This window comes from Fistularia commersonii, chromosome 13 (assembly GCF_037954325.1).
Source record: "Fistularia commersonii isolate RoL2024-O1a breed Wild chromosome 13, RoL_Fcom_v1.0, whole genome shotgun sequence".
NCBI classification, from domain to species: domain Eukaryota; kingdom Metazoa; phylum Chordata; class Actinopteri; order Syngnathiformes; family Fistulariidae; genus Fistularia; species Fistularia commersonii.
This window is the reverse complement of record NC_141296.1, coordinates 9671345-9684579: the sequence shown is the minus strand read 5'-3', so window position 1 is coordinate 9684579 and position 13235 is coordinate 9671345. Positions and strand designations below refer to the sequence as shown.

Here is a 13235-nt window from a genome sequence, read left to right as displayed (position 1 = left end):
CTTTTGATTGGCCACAAAAATTGATTATGGGGTAAATGAACTTCCTCATGAAATACATTTTTTCTGCCTCTTGCATTAATTTAATAATAAATCACAACCTGAGAACCATAGCTGTCTTTGATGCCATCCAAATTCCTTTGCTCAGTGGGAGTCTGTCAGAGGCAGTGGTCTGAATCCACCCCTCTGTAGAGATCATCCCATGGCCCGTCTCTGAATAAGAAAGGAGCCCAATGGAGCATGTCCTGTGGCCCAGTGGTCTTGCAGACTGAGGCCTGCAGACTCCCACTCCAGATGGGCCCATTGGGAACCTTCACCACCTGACCTGCTGAAACACACCCCTCCCAACCCAACCACACCTTATAGGAGAAGATGGCTTTTGCATATGAACAGAACTGAGGCGTAACAAATCAAAATAGGGCTCCATAAAGGGGTTTAATGTCAATTCAGGGTTCATTTGGTCATGAAAAACTTGGACAAGCCATGGAAAACTCATTTAGGGAAAGCTGCTTCAGAAACACCATTGTTTAGTATATTGGTAGAACAGGTATGACAACCTGCAGAAAATCTTGATATACATCTGTCACTGATTACATCTAATGAAACCACATTGATGGCCAATAATTTTAGTTATAAATGCTGTCATACACTTTTAGCTCGATATCTTTTCTTACTCCTGTTTTGTGCAGGGACAAAAAGAATGGTTTTAAGCAAAACCTTCCCAATAACCATGGAAAAATTATGAAATTTGATTCTGAAACTACATTTCAACATTTAATGGCTTCAATCATGTAAAATGACAAATTTGAGGAGAAGAGAAAAAAAACACATTCCACAACAGATGTAAAACAGAGATGAGATCAATGCCGAAGATGTTCTCATTCCTTATCTGACAAATCACTCACATATTATTTTTGATAATTTGCTTAAATGTATGTAAATTTGTCTCTGAAATTCAGGTTACAAGTACAATTTCGCCTTGGTGTTAATCCCAGTATGACTTTAGTCCAGGGTATGCTTTGCATTTTCTGTACTTCATGTGATTCTTTCTATTCATTGTGACATTTATTTTTGCTTCAGATCTTCACTGCTCTTCCTCCTCTCACTCTGGGAATCTTTGAGCGGTCCTGTCGAAAAGAGAACATGCTGAAGTATCCAGAGCTCTACAAAACCTCCCAGAATGCCATGGGTTTTAACACTAAGGTAAAGTAGCCTTTGTGAAATTTTCTTTATGGATGTGTGTATGTGCACTTTCATTTGCTATGGACCAGTCAGCACTATAAGAGAATTTAGCATCCAGTGCTTGTTCCCATGTTTCCCAAAGCTTCCAAATTGACCTAATTATCTTAATAGAAATTGGTAAATAAATCAATTTAAAATAATATTTTACACAATGTTTTAGGGTCAGAAACATACTTTTTGTGAGTTTTGTCCTACAAAATTAATACAATTATCGGTTTTATCATTATGGTAACTTTCCTTCAAATAAAAGGAAACCCAGTGTCTGTCAAAAGCAACGCTTTTAGCTAACGTCCCCTTGGAAACCCACGTTTTAATATCCTATGAGGTTATTTTAATCAGCATCTAAGTCAGTGGATCAGTTTTATCTGTTAAATATCTGAGCTTGTAGGAGAAAGATGACATTTTTCCTGACAGCCAATATCAAACCCTTTTTAATGAGAATTAAAATAAATGACACAATGATTTGAAGAAGGTCAACTGATCCAGTCATCCAACCAGTTACCATCACATTAATGTCAGAGAGCTGCTGCATTGCTGCACAGGACTAATGCTGATCTCCCTTGACAATGGCCTCCCGTATGGTCATGGCTTGTTCTGCTCTTGCTGTGTGGGCTCTCAGTTAGTTGCTCCCCAGTGGTAATGAAGACATCTCCCCCTTTCTCCACACTACACAGAGACTCCTGTACCCTCATCCACAGGCGTGGTGACCTGGTTTGTGCTCTGTGGAGGTGGATTATTGATTGGTTATGGGGGTCAGGAAAAGGGATGGTCTAATGCATGTGAGGATGTAGCCGAAGGAATCCGGAAAAGAGGGGAACAGAAGGGTTGTGCTGTCATTGTGCAATGCCGTTGGTTGTGGAGAATAATGCAATTTGTTAAAGTGAGTCGCTGTTTGTTACCAGAGCATGGCTGTCAGATTGAATTTAACCCACTCAGTACTAGACTAAATGTACCAATTAAAAATGTAGTAAGCAGTATTCTGTTGTGGACCAATAGAATCTCCAAATTGTACTGTAGATTGAGTTGAAAAAGTAGAGGTAAGATAAGCTATTAACACAGCTTTCACATTGACACTGGTCTAAGAAAATAAAATATATTCAGATTTCCTTAAAAACTACAGATTTAAGACAAATTGACCGTAATTTTTATAACAACTGTTGAGCATTAAATGAGGTCCCAGTGTGGGGTAGTAGAAGTCTGTTACTTGTTACAACTTGCCCAGCATGAAATAAACTGAAGGGGCTCCTGTGCTGCTTTGAGAAAATTCCATGCAAAATGTGGAAAAATTTGGTATTCGCCTATCATGAGAGTGACCTTTTAAACATTGGAATATATAGTGGAGTGCTCAACCTAAGATCCTACTCTTGTATTTAAAAAAAAAAAAAAAAATCAGCTGTGTGATTATTTAATTCCTAACTTGAAAACTAGAGATCTGCTACCATTTTTGGAGCAACCTCAGATTTTGTTTGGGCCACATTTTCCAAGACCTGTAATTGATGACTCGGCCAGGTCAGCAGGTTGTTTTTTCTGGCTTGTCCACTCATTTTCAGCGATATTTTCCTTGCAGTCGGCCCGAGGCGAGACGAGAAAATCCAGCAGGAATTTGGCCCCTTGAAGCCTTTCTTTCTGCACGCCTGGCTCTTTTGTACACAACAGATAGTGTCTTTGCGAATTAAAGCTGTTTGTGATGAGAAGAAAAAGGGAGTGTAAAAACTCAAGGCACTGCACTAACTTTATAGCTTTACATTGCTTATGCCTTAGACCTAAGTCCCCCACAAATACCACACTACATGATTTCAAAGTGAGAATAGCTGTTTAATTGCACCCTTACCCCACTATGTCCCCCCCCCCCTTTCCTTCTTACCTTGTCAACTCAAAAAGGAAAGGAATGATAACCGTCTTGAAATATTTGGTTTAATATAAACTCCTGGTTTCCTTTTTTTGAGGAGCACAATTAGGATTTCCATAATGGACCAAATCCTTGCAAGATAGACAGACAGACATGGAATTCATGGAGAGATCACCTTGCTTGGGTACAAGGGACAGAAAGAAAGCAGGGTGGCAAAAGAGATAAAGGGGAGGATCCCACAGGGACAAATGATTATGAACATTTATTGATTCCATTAGCATTCATTATTGCTAAAGGGAAACTTGTTTTTTTTGCACCCCTGCAGCATCAGAATTAGGATAAGACAGAGGAGGTAGAGCTGAGTCTGTCAGCAGGGAGCTAATTGGCATAAATCAGTATACAACATTCGTTTTAATTTAGGAGGCACTTCACTTCTGAGACGGAGATTGATTCTCGCCGCTCTGGCTTTGTGTATTGGCCTTCGTGTAGACAGTGGCAGGCTTTGGTAATCCTGAGTTTGGGAGGCTACAATGACACTTTGTTTAGTTGATAGGAAGTGCAGAGCTCATGCCACAAAGCCTGAGGTATAATAGAATGCGTCACAGACATCAACAAGACTTTTCCATTTTCTGCAAAGCAGTTTGTAGTACGTTTTCACGTTTCTTCCTGGCTCAAATTTTGAAATAAACCCCTAATGCAAAGCAGTGGTCATAAACATCATTCAGACTTATTAAAAACCCAAGAAATGCTCAGTTTTACATTTAGTGACACATTTGCTGATTCAGTTAAAAGGGGTGTTAAGAATGTCAATGAAAGAGGCTCTTAAATAGAGGCCAGATTTTGGAAAGAGAACTTCTGTTTTATTTACCTTCTGTCAGTTGTTGACTTTGAATTTTTAGCTCTCCGAATTAACACCAACGTCTAGGTCAGGACTTGAGAGGAAAAGGGGGCACAAATGATCGGCATTTTTTGGCAGAAAAGATTTCACGGCTGTTTCATGCTACATTGCCTATTAATGTTTTGTTTGGCTCTACTGTGGCATACCCTCAGTTTGAAACTTGACACTTTCGATGTTGAATATTGATTTAAAAGACACTTCCAGAGTTTGCATACTCACATAAATGCATATACACTGAAAAACGCACATTGTATGATTTTCCACTATTTTCCAGGCCCCTAAATAATTACCATGAAAACAGTTTAATCTCTGTCAGCCCTGTCTGTCTGTGTGCGCGCTTCTAGACAGATTTTTGCTTGGTTGAACTCTCAAGTCATTTATTTTTGTACCCATTAAAATTCTCACATGAAAGGGCTGGGGCCTAATGAAATGCAATGAGAGGAAACCCTCGTACTAGCTGCACGCAAAATGATCTTCCAAGAAGCTCTTACAGGATTGCAGACACGGACCTTGTTTTTATTTTTTTTTTGTTTGTTTTTTGGACTGCTTCTTTTGCTTGAATGTTTTAAATAGGTTGAAAGTTTTTCAAAATGCAAGTTGAAGTCTGACACCATGCAAATGCCCTTCCCTACTTGTACAACCACTCAGCAGCCTGTCTCTCTTCCTTGACACACACAGAGGATATACAACATGTCTGTCAGCGGGGTGGCCATTGAGCGAGGAGGCCCCGACAAAACCGCCACTTAGCCTAGTGCTGGGCTGGCACAAAGGGCCCAGGTCAGGGGTCACTTGGGAGGCTGGAGCTCCCCACACCCTTTTCTCATGCTTTTTTTTTTCTTGGTGTCCCCCTCTCTCTCGTCTTGGAATCTCCTGTTGCCTTCAACCCCCATTCCTCTTCTCCTCCCCCAATCGCCCCCCCTCCCTTTTTTTTTTTGCAGGTCTTCTGGGCCCATTGTCTGAACGGCCTCTTCCACTCCGTCATCCTCTTCTGGTTCCCCCTCAAAGCCTTCCAGCATGGTAAGCAGCTCCCAGAGACTCCTCCATGGCTCTCAATGGACATTGGTAAAAGTGGGATGACAGTCAGACCTGCATACTTTGTCTTACTTACTTCTCTCTTCAACTGTTCAGTCATCAATTGCAAACATGTGTTTTCCTTAGCCAGAGCTGCACACAGTAACACTTCATGCATTCACCCACCCATCGCTGTTGTTCATGAAGCCACAACCCAAAAACACACATTCCATTTCACAGCTGAGCTGAGACAATGGTGCCTTTAATCCCAATAGACTTTTCCCGGTCTTAGATTTTTATTCATTACAAATCACTTTATCCACTTATGTGTTTTTGCATGAAAGTGCTGTACAGATTGAAAAAATAAGATGGTTCTGGTGGTGGTAACGGCGTTGATGATGATGATGATTTGTGTGTGCGTGTGCTGTGTGTGTGCACGTGCATGCGCATTCATGTGCGTGTCTGCGTTTGTGTGGATCAAGTGAGAATAGGGATCTTTGAGTTAGTAAGTCTTGGCTATCCAGTACTGAGGACCACACAAGCATGGGCTTGCTCTCTGAACAAAGCTGCAAAACCCCTTCAATCTGATTGACAGTTTGTCAGCAAAGCTTCAGCGCACACAAGACATGTGACCAGACGGAAGTGAAGGGAAAGGGAGCGCCTGTTTTATTCTTTACTGGCAGTCAAACACTGCCAATATTTCTGTGTCAGTCTATAGGAGCTGTTTGTTTTTGTGATTTACAGTTAATTTCCATGTATTACTTTTGGAAAGTGTTCTAACCACTATCTTAGAAACGTGTTCTCAAGATTTTGGAATGCTCTCAAATGCTGAATAAATAATCATTTTGTCAGAAGAAAAATCAATTTTGTTCTATTTTGGCAGTGAATCATCCAGAACATTACATTTCTGACAATGATTAATGGACATCATTTCTATGTCTCTGTCTTACTGATCAAACTATTCTTTTATAGTAGTTGCAAATGACAGAGTTAAAATTCTAGCCTCTCAAAGAATAATAATGGAAGCAACAATTGACTCTGCTTTCATCCCCATCTTGTCATATCCGAGGGTTTGTCCAAGTCTCATTTGCACAAAAGTTCACACTGAAATGACCTTTGCCATATCATATGCACCATCTGGTTGTTTACTTTTTCAAATTACCAAATGAAACTCTATAAGAAATTCAAAAACCTGAAAGAGACAGGTTTTGCATAAAATGTTCTGTGTTTGATTTGCTTCACAGATACAGTTTTTGGCAATGGAAGAACACCAGACTATCTCCTCCTAGGCAATATGGTTTACACAGTAAGTGTATCCTTCCCCCAGCTCCGTTAAAAGCTGGACAAAGCCTTCATGTTACACTATATAGCGGTTATAGCTAATTTTCTTTTTCATTTATGTGGTTTATGTACTGTTTTTATGTCTTAATATTACAGTGTTGGTACTGGAGGGTGCAGTCTTTAACTTTCTTTTTCTTTTTACTTGGTTTGTGTCTGCAGTTTGTTGTCATAACAGTTTGCCTTAAAGCAGGCCTGGAGACTTCATCCTGGACCATGGTAGGCTGATTGTTCTTTTCACTCTTGCTAATACTAATCTGAGCCCAAATTACTTAATCTACCCTCTTTCCATGCGCACACAAGGTGCGGTCAATCTTTACATGGTTCAAGCTATTCAAAATAATTAAGTAAACAGAGAACATGTATCAATATTTTATAGGCCTTTGTATTAATTGATCAATGGGTTTCATTGTTATATATCAAACATCTTAATTTTTTAAGTCCATGATATTATCTTGTGATATTTTATCAAATGTAAGTGCAGTTTTGGTTCAGCTGGTTGTTTGAGACTCTTGAATTGTTCAGGTTTAGAAATTACCTCAGGTAAGAAAATATTTGTCAGAAACTGAAATATCACCCGAGATTATAGAGGAGTTTTTTTGAACTTTCAAATATTGGTATTGGTATGTGGTCCAAGACTCTGGTATTGGCAGGGGGTTCTATAATTGCTAGAGCCATGACAAAACAATGTAATCTTTAAGAAATGTTTGCAGCACTATATTAGTACAGTTCATACTCGTGCTGAACAAAAATGCTGAATAAAAATGCTGAACACACTGTGTACTGTACTTTTCTATTTACAGTTCAGTCACATCGCCATCTGGGGAAGCATTGGCCTATGGGTGGTTTTTTTCATTATCTACTCCTCCCTGTGGCCTCTTATCCCTCTGGCTCCCGACATGTCAGGAGAGGTAATCTCAGGCATTGTTAGCACATGCTTGCACACATCTACACTCTCTTTCTCATTCACAGCTTCTTGGATCCTAAAAGAATCATCATCTGTCACTGACAGCCCTGAACTTTCTCATAAATCATTCTCCACCATAGTCACCCTGCTGGTGAGAAATCAGTGAACAAGTTGACACGGGGGTTTCTAAGAAGAACCAGAGGAGTGTAAACTGTCAGGCCTCTGGCTTGTGTTGCATAATGACTTAATTATGCCAATTAGCCGAGTGTTTGTGTTACATTGAGCTCCCTCAGTTCTGAGTATCCACAGGTGACACTGAAAGAGTAAAGCAGTCAGGAAGCAAAACAAAGAGAGTTGTGGCAAAGCTGGGTTTACACACCGATATCCTGAAAAGCAAGTGACTCTGGAACTTTTTTGTATTTTGCAAATGACAAGGAATAAATAACCTCCGTAAATAAATATTCCACAAGGCTGATTTAATGCAGACTAAAAAAACAGTGCCCCTCCTCCAGAAAAAAATAGCATCTTTTTATCAGTGGTGATAAGAACAGCAGGGAGCCATTAAAAAAGGCTGGCAGCCAGCAGTCAGAGAGCACACATCATTTACAGTTAATTTTGCATGCAAGCTCAGTTCTCAAGCATGACACTTTCTATTTGAATGGAGAGGAAAGACTCTTTCCATTCAGATCTATGTTCCCAAAACTCCCTGTTGTGAGTAGTTCTTATCTTACCTGTCACACATTACATGCTGCCTTGTCTGCTCAACCGTACAGTTTTGTGTGCGTCCTGGGTTGGATTATGTTCCTGGCATTTGGGAATTTGGTGGATGTGGAAATTGGAACAGTCATTACAAAACCATTGAGTCATTCTTGGGGGTTCATATTCTAACAGCAGGTTTGATCATTAGTGGTGAAGCCTGCAAATGTCTAAAACCAATGTGGGTTCAAGTTATAATTGAAACAACCGGAAGCTGGTCTCTTGATCCTTGGTGCTTGATTTGCCAAAATTGTCCCATCAAATATAAATATAGTGTGAAGCCTTGAGCATAATATAACCTCTAGTTAAAATTCCCTGTCTCTTACGTCTTGGTACATTACCAAAAGAAACTGATTTCAGTTCACAAAAAATATTCACTTTCACCTGAAATATATTATTCAACAGTGGCAGGCTTAAGTTAAAGGCAAAAGTCATTGCTTATTGATGAGCTCTGATGAAATTACTCCCATTAATTGTTTTTGGGGAAGGTACCTCTTAATATTTGATTTTTGCCTCATTTGATTGTGACTCCCAAAGGCAAAAATCATATAAGATCCCACATCAAACTTGGCATTCGAAGGTGTGGTCTCTTATTCCCCGGTTGATCATCTGACCAAATCTCAATATGACTGTCCACTTTTGAATGTGAAATGTATATCTGTGGTGGTTTTCAATCATCCAGGTCATAGTGAATTTTTGTTGAAATCTTCTTGTCGCGGCAACTGGACTCGAATTCCTTCACTTGAAGATATTTTACTCCTCATCTGGGAGGCTTCTTCAGTTCTAATGACCTGTGGGGAGTCTCTGTATTATATTATATTTGACAACTCCCCCACAGGCAATTATTTTTAGATATTCAATTTCAAACAATTTCAGGAGATTTTTTTCCCAACTTGGTTGGAAACCAAATAACTGTTGGTGATCAGATATTGTAATCAGTTAAAACCTTGTTCATGCTTTTATCAGCTTAGAGGATCAGATTTACTTAATAATTACTTGCCACAGTCCAAGTAGACAACAGACAGCAATACAAGTCGCAAGAATTTTCACCAAAAAATTTATCTTACTAGCTGTCATTCTCAGGCATCCAAAATGTATTTTAATAAGACAGATTAAGAGGAATTAGTATACATTTTATAGTTTATCGTGTCAACTTTCATCTAGTTTTTCGACTTCTGTATACCCAATTTTGACCAACAATGAACACAAAAGTAATTAACATACTAACAGAAGACCCAGCTCTTTTTTAATATACTTTAAAGTCATGTTTTAAGTCAGGATTTTTTTTTTTTTCATCTGACAAATTTCACCACAAAAAACAAAATTATGCATCTTACAAGTCTGTGTGGTCTTAGTTGTAGTCTGTGCGTGCACAAAAAAATAAACAAACCACTTACATTCTCAGTGGCATACACACACATTCACAGGTGGTATCTGCATTACCTTCACTCCCTCTCTGTGCAGCCTGATTCTTTCAACCGTGCCCTGTAGCAGTTGAATGAAGACAGTAACGGTGTCCTGTGGGTAGCTAGTAACCCAATGCCCCGCCTTACTAAGGGATGCTAGTACATCATCAAACAAGGACACATCACTCCCTGAAACTTGATACTGCTTCTGAGACTATCTCTACTTCCAAGACCTTGTAGCAAGATTATGCTCAAACCTGATGCAGCCTGGCCTCTCAAAGGCCTCCTTGGTGTCAGCTTCAATCTTCAAATCATTTGGTACTCTTCTGTCCTATGTTTTTTTTCTAACTCCCTTTCTCCTACATGTTGCATCAGCGTTTTCCACTTTGTTCTCTTTTTGTTCACCCCTTCAAGACCCCTGTCCGTTCATAGAAAAAAACGCTAGAGGCAGAAAGCATAACAGCCATTAGTACAACCCTCTCCTCATCTTTCTGCTCTCACTCACAGCCGAGCTCGCTGCCTTTAACAGGAGATGTAAAGCAGGGCTCGATTCCAGAAGAGCACATTTATCACTGTCAGACAACATATCCTCGGATCATTTGACAAGGCAGGTGCAGCATCCATCCAGTACAGTTGGGCATTTTCACACGTAATTATCAATTTGGCTCCATCCCCAATACTCATATATCACCTCACAAAGGTCTGACATCAACATGAAAAGAAAATGTCAAATTATTGTGTTTGTTGAATGTAATCTGCCACACTCAAGCGCCTTAGCAGCACCTCAACGCCTGTTCTCAACACAGCGGTTTCTTTCCTTGGTTTTCTTGAAACCGTAGTGGCACACCTTTGGTCTCACTAAGTCTCATTGTTATTAATATTAAAAGTCAATAATCATGAATATCCAGTAGTATTATACCTACCAGCAATATTGTGGCAAAGTTTTTTTTTTTTACATTTGAAAATGGATATGCATTTTTTTCTGTTTACATTCAGACATCAAATTCATTTTTAGTGGTGGCTTGGAAATCTACTCCCTCTGAATTAGCAAGTAAATGATTTTAAGATTAGCAAACATTGCCTCAAAATGAATCAAGAATGTGTTTAATTATCCATAACAAATTGTCATACAGCCAAGAAAATACTAAAAGTCTGCATGTAATTTCAATAAACATTACCAAGAAATTTCCTAGAAATCAGACAGAGACTGCACTGATTTGCTTAAAGATAATAACAGAAAAACTATTTTGAACCCCTCCACCCCCTCAGATTAGTTCTCAGGTTCAAACTAAAAACTTTTAGTAAACACAGCATGACAGAGCTAAGACATGTTTTGTCATGTATTTTTTTCATGTAAGTTATGGTCTTGACTCTGGTTAACTGCCAATGCTGATTTTTTTTTTCTCTATTATTTTCATGTTCCTGATTTCTATATGAGAATATTTATTGAACTATTGTTACTGGATAGAATTTCACTCCCTTAGCAAATTAGTCACCATGACATGTTCATTGCAGTGCCTGTGATGAATGGTCAGCAAAAATGTTTTAATCCACTCAAACACCCTAAATCTCAAGGCCACAGGCAGGGCTGTAAGACCACTGTTTATACAAAGGTTTTGTTACTTTTGTTGTTTTTTCCCCTTCCAATATTTTCCTTTTGTACGTCTTTCTGTTCATGTTGACATACAGAGAAGAACAGGAACAGCCAAGTATGTCTTTTTTATGTTGCTGAATCTTAAACGTCTTTTCTGTGATCTAATTATTAGTTGTTTCATTGTATAAACTTCAATGTTAAATATCATTTCATCTTCACAAATGTTGAATTAAACATGAATTTTAGGTCATTCAGATGCCAATATCCCACCTCATCCTGGAAGTTAGCAGGCAGTTGTTACTGCTGTCTGATGGTGTGGAAGATAATTAGACAAAAAGTTGGCCATTGTAAGGAACTTGGACATTATTTCATAGTGTTTGAGTAATTGTTGGTAGAAGTCTTTATTAAAAAGTTAATGTTATGTAACTTTTTTATTCAAATCTAGAAAATTGTAAAAAAAAATTAAACAGTAATGATGATGATGATGATTAAGACATCGCAATACAGTGTTAACATATTAAGTATTTTTTTATTTTTAAACTTGTAACAGAATCGTCCGCTTGTTTTTAATGGAGTTCAATCAAAATTAACAAAATAACAGGGATACAAATGAAAATAATGGCTGCTATATTATGTATATTCCCTGGGGAAAATGTGACAATCACATGATGCTGAAACGGGCCTGGATAAAATTCGACTTTAAGAATAATGTTCTGCTTTGTGGATCAGCTTATTTTCAAATTACCACTTGGCACAAATGTTATGAAATTAAGTCAATTAGGTATTTGAAATGTGAACTGCAAATAGAATAATAATAATTTTTGAAGTATTTGCTGTTAAAAGCTGTTTTTATGAAAATGTTACCTCCACTGTTTTATTCTGTATTCTCTATTACATACGTACTAATTGACCTGTTGCAATCTCCAATGTGGACATATTATTTGTTATATTTCCATTTGAAAATCTTCACTCTTTCTGCTCTTGTGAAAGAGGACATAGTTTTATCCCCTTGCATTGTGTAAAGGCATTAAGCATAGTGTGCAATAACGTGCAGATTTCTAGCTTGTTCCAGTCCATCTGTGTGTGTGTGTGTGTGTGTGTGTGTGTGTTTGTGTGTGTGTTGTGTGTGTGTGTGTGTGTGTGTGTGTGTGTGTGTGTGTGTGTGCGCGTGCGTGCCTGCGTGCGTGCCTGCGTGCCTGCGTGCGTGCGTGCGTGCGTGCGTGTGGCAGTGAGGGGGTCCATGACTTGTCAAAACACACCCCTCCATGCCAGCATGCACTACTGTCTGTCCCGCAAGACAAGTTTATTAGTTTATCCCGAAAATGCAGCCCTTCTCCCTCGGCCTCTCACCCCATTGAGCTCCCAACGGCCCCCTGGTATGAGACATCGCAAGCGTCTACTATATACTGAAGCCCCACCTACAACTCCCTTACCCCCACCCTCATACCTACTGAGTCTTTTAACAATTGTTGATTGCCTTGTTTGCATTTCCAAAGATTTACCTCATAAAGGACAACTTTGCATGGTAATAAGGGGATTCATTTAAGTTGAGCTATATTTAGTTTTCACCGTCGTCATGTTACTCCAAGCATTTTTTTTAAATATCATCATTCATTTTTGATTTCCAAACCCTTTTGCACATATGTCGATTTTGACTCAGGCTTATGTTGTGAGAACTATTATATAAATATTGCTCAAATGAAAGAGAAAAATTGTTTATTTTTCAACTTCTTTTGACTTTGATTTAATATGCTCAGTGTATATGTCTTGTTTATTTTCTCTAGACTCTCAAGACAGCCTAAATGCCCCCATTAAAATGCATGATACACTTGATGAAAAAGAAAATAATTAAACTGACTTATGAAAGTTATACAAAAAAACAGTAAACGTTTCCAGCAGGGCTGCATAATTTTAAAATTGACATAAATATATCCCGTGCTGCCATCTAATTTTCCCTCGTCTTGTACGCTTTCAGCCCCTGAGCAACACAGAAAAGCCCCATTCACTCGCTGCCCGTCTCAAACTGTAGGAAAAAGATATTTTGATTTTCTGTCATTTGGGATTTCCTCTTCTTGTGTTTTGTCAGACTTCAAAGTCAATTTGCTGGTAATTGTGAACAGATTAGCAGATTCAAGCAAACCTGTGTGCTTTGATTGTTTTAACACTGGGTCGTGTGTGTATGTGTGCGTGCATGCATATGCATGTGTGTTTCTTTCTGTCTGTCTGTGTATTTGTGT

General features: G+C 38.8%; 1 protein-coding gene across 5 annotated transcripts in view; it reads left to right on the top strand.

Moving 5' to 3' along the window:
- atp8a1 (ATPase phospholipid transporting 8A1) overlaps window positions 1–13235 on the top strand; it is a 101485-nt gene that overhangs the window by 77418 nt on the left and 10832 nt on the right. For 4 of the 5 annotated variants that reach the window (XR_015107005.1, XM_086157933.1, XM_086157932.1 and 1 more), the window contains 5 exons: window positions 1078–1200; window positions 4925–5003; window positions 6242–6303; window positions 6498–6554; window positions 7139–7246. Coding sequence is in view for 4 of the 5 variants with exons in the window: in XM_086157933.1 (XP_086014059.1) it covers window positions 1078–1200; window positions 4925–5003; window positions 6242–6303; window positions 6498–6554; window positions 7139–7246 (429 nt within the window). In the remaining variant the exon portion in view is untranslated. The other variant, XM_086157936.1, reaches the window with a different exon arrangement.